The sequence below is a fragment of the Pinus tabuliformis genome, chromosome 7 (genome assembly GCF_031772625.1).
Source record: "Pinus tabuliformis cultivar Carrire ecotype Pingquan chromosome 7, CPIR1, whole genome shotgun sequence".
NCBI lineage: Eukaryota > Viridiplantae > Streptophyta > Pinopsida > Pinales > Pinaceae > Pinus > Pinus tabuliformis.
The window spans coordinates 824,632,019-824,634,951 of NC_142293.1; the positions used below are offsets into that span (position 1 = coordinate 824,632,019).

The 2,933-nt window shown below is 39.8% G+C and overlaps 1 protein-coding gene across 1 annotated transcript; it reads left to right on the forward strand.

Moving 5' to 3' along the window:
* Positions 1–819: 819 nt before the first annotated feature.
* LOC149250157 (15-cis-phytoene desaturase, chloroplastic/chromoplastic-like) lies at positions 820–2,137 on the forward strand. The gene has a single exon (XM_089458922.1). The coding sequence runs from the start codon at positions 899–901 to the stop codon at positions 2,069–2,071; it is 1,173 nt and encodes a 390-aa protein (XP_089315048.1). The 5' UTR covers positions 820–898; the 3' UTR covers positions 2,072–2,137.
* The last annotated feature ends 796 nt before the right edge of the window (positions 2,138–2,933 follow it).

A 2,933-nucleotide genomic window follows, 5' to 3' on the forward strand; every position in this document is an offset into this window, starting at 1 on the left:
TTGGTTGACATGGATATTATAAGACCAGAAACTGATCTCAGACAAGTGCAAATGGAATTGCAAGTTGCTTTAGGCGATGCAACAATGAAGGATGGCATTCCTGACATAAAGTTCAGTAAGGTTCTTGGAAAAATCTGGTCAGTAGCCCTGAACTACCAATTTAAGATGCCTCCATACCTTACTTTGGTGTTACGTTCTGTGGCTTCTTTAGAAGGTTTGGCACTAACAGTAGATCCCAATTTCAAAACATTTCAAGCAGCCTATCCATATGTTGTGCGCAGACTCCTTATTGATAATTCAACTCCTATGAGGAAGATACTTCACTCACTGGTATTTAGTGAAAGGAAGGAATTCCAGTGGTCTAGGCTTGCTTTGTTCATAAAGCTAGGAGAGCAACATGTTAAGAAAAGGGCTGCTCTAACGAGTGGGCATGGAGACCATGCTATAACTGATTCAGCTAAAAATGCAAATGGTTTAAATGCTGATCTGGCAAATACAGTTATAAAGCGTTTGTCAGCCAAAGATGGTGCTGTTCTACGAAGGCTGTTAGTAACTGCGGATACTTCATTGTTGGCACGCACTTTTGTCTCCATATATGCCACTACATTTCACAGGCATCTTGTAAGCAGCTTCAGAGATGTACTGTATGAATGGGGCACAAAAATTCTCAGGGGACAGAAAGATACCTCCTTACACCAAACAGCTGAAAACACCGGTCAAACAAACAGAATGGAGGGCACTGAAGCTAAATCCTTACAAATCTACGAAGACTTATGGAGAGATCGCCGAGTGAAGATAGTTTTTTACACAACACTTAAAAGTTGGAGCTTATCCTAATGTACAAAACTTGTTTGGAGAGCTTGGAATCAATCATAGATTACAGTGGAAGGAACACTCGATGATCTTTGCTCTCCCAAATAAACCTGGACAGTTTAGCCGTTTTGATTTCATGGAGGTTCTTCCAGCACCCTTGAACGGAATTTGGGCAATCCTAAAGAACAATGAGATGTTGACTTGGTCAGAGAAATTACGCTTTGCAGTTGGACTTTTGCCAGCAATAGTTGGGGGTCAAGCTTATGTTGAAGCCCAAGATGGCTTAACTGTCAAAGAGTGGATGCATAAGCAGGGTGTACCAGATCGAGTCAGCGATGAAGTATTTGTAGCAATGTCAAAAGCTTTAAATTTTATCAATCCCGAGGAGCTTTCAATGCAATGCATTTTGATAGCCTTGAACCGTTTCCTTCAGGAAAAACATGGATCAAAGATGGCTTTTCTAGATGGAAATCCGCCTGAGAGGTTATGCAAACCAATTGTTGATCATGTCCAATCCTTAGGTGGTCAGCTTCAGTTAAATTCTCGACTACAAAAGATTGAGCTTAATAATGATGGCACGGTGAAACACTTTCTTCTGGCTAATGGAGACATTGTTGAAGGAGATGTTTATGTATCAGCAATGCCTGTTGACATCTTAAAGCTTGTTTTACCCCAAGAGTGGAAAGAGGTTTCCTACTTTAAGAAACTGGAAAAGTTAGTAGGAGTTCCTGTAATCAACGTCCACATTTGGTTTGATAGAAAACTGAAAAACACATATGATCATTTATTGTTTAGCAGAAGTCCTATTCTTAGTGTGTATGCAGATATGTCTGTTACTTGCAAGGAATATTATGATCCAAATCGATCAATGCTGGAGCTTGTATTTGCACCTGCACAAGAATGGATTGGTCGCAGTGATGAGGACATTCTTGAAGCTACGCTTAAGGAACTCTCCAAACTATTTCCAGATGAAATTGCAGATGATGGATGTAAAGCAAAGGTTTTAAAGTATCATGTTGTTAAAACTCCAAGGTCCGTCTACAAGACAGTACCCAATTGCGAACCTTGTCGTCCTCTGCAGAGGTCGCCTATTAAGGGATTTTATTTATCTGGTGATTATACGAAGCAGAAATATTTAGCATCAATGGAAGGTGCAGTGCTGTCAGGGAAGCTTTGTGCTCAGGCTATTTTACAGGACCATAGCTTACTTGCAGTTCAAGCTGGACAGAATGAAGTGGTTGAAGCAACCTTTGCATAGTGCAATCAAAGGTGATTTTGTGTGGGCAATATGCTGATTTATCCAATCAGCAAATGCCATTGAAGGGGGAAGTGCAAATGGCGATCTTCTGGCAGTTTGACCCGTATTTTAGTAAAATAGCCAACGCATTTCCAGATTTGGGGGAGCAGTTGCAAACTGGCACACAAGATTCGATTATCTTCAGCAAATGGGATTGACACCTGCCCTTCACTTCAGCCACCTGCAAACACCTGTTACCAGATGCATAAGAGTCTGCGCTCCAATTGTTAGGCTTTTTGGTTAGAGATTTACGAGGGGATAGTTATTACATGTTCTATTAATGGAATTCAAGTGAGACAGCGCAGGAGTTTTTGATTTCAAGAGAAACACATTTGCTATTTCGATACTTAATCTTGATTTCATGAGATTTTGCTCCAGATTTTGTCTCCTAATCATCAGCAGATTTAGGGGAACACTGTTCTGTTTATGGAATGGATGTAACGCTTTTAGGTTAATTTTTGTAGTGCTAGTTAAAACAGCGCCCCTGTTTTGGGCAGCATTTTTATTATTTGTATTTAAAAATAATCATTAGAGAGTTTGTAAGGGAGAGTGAAGAGAGGAGAGTTTTTTCTGAGCGCTGGGAGCTGCTGGAGAAGCATAGAGCTTTGTAATGTATAGTTTTCTGCAGAGAATTTAATGGAATTTCACAGCTCTGTTTGCTGAGATTCATGTGGTATGTTGATTTAGCATAAGTTTTTCCCTTTGTCTCATATGTAATCAGTTATATTCCATTTCATTTCATGACCCTTTCAAACTGAACAAATGAAGTGATTAGGTAGGAATTCATAGTATTATATGCTCCTCCTATAAGTTTGTTCGCATT

Coding starts and splice junctions, on each gene's coding strand:
- LOC149250157 (XM_089458922.1), top strand. CDS start 899: ATGATCTTTGCTCTCCCAAATAAACCTGGACAGTTTAGCCGTTTTGAT.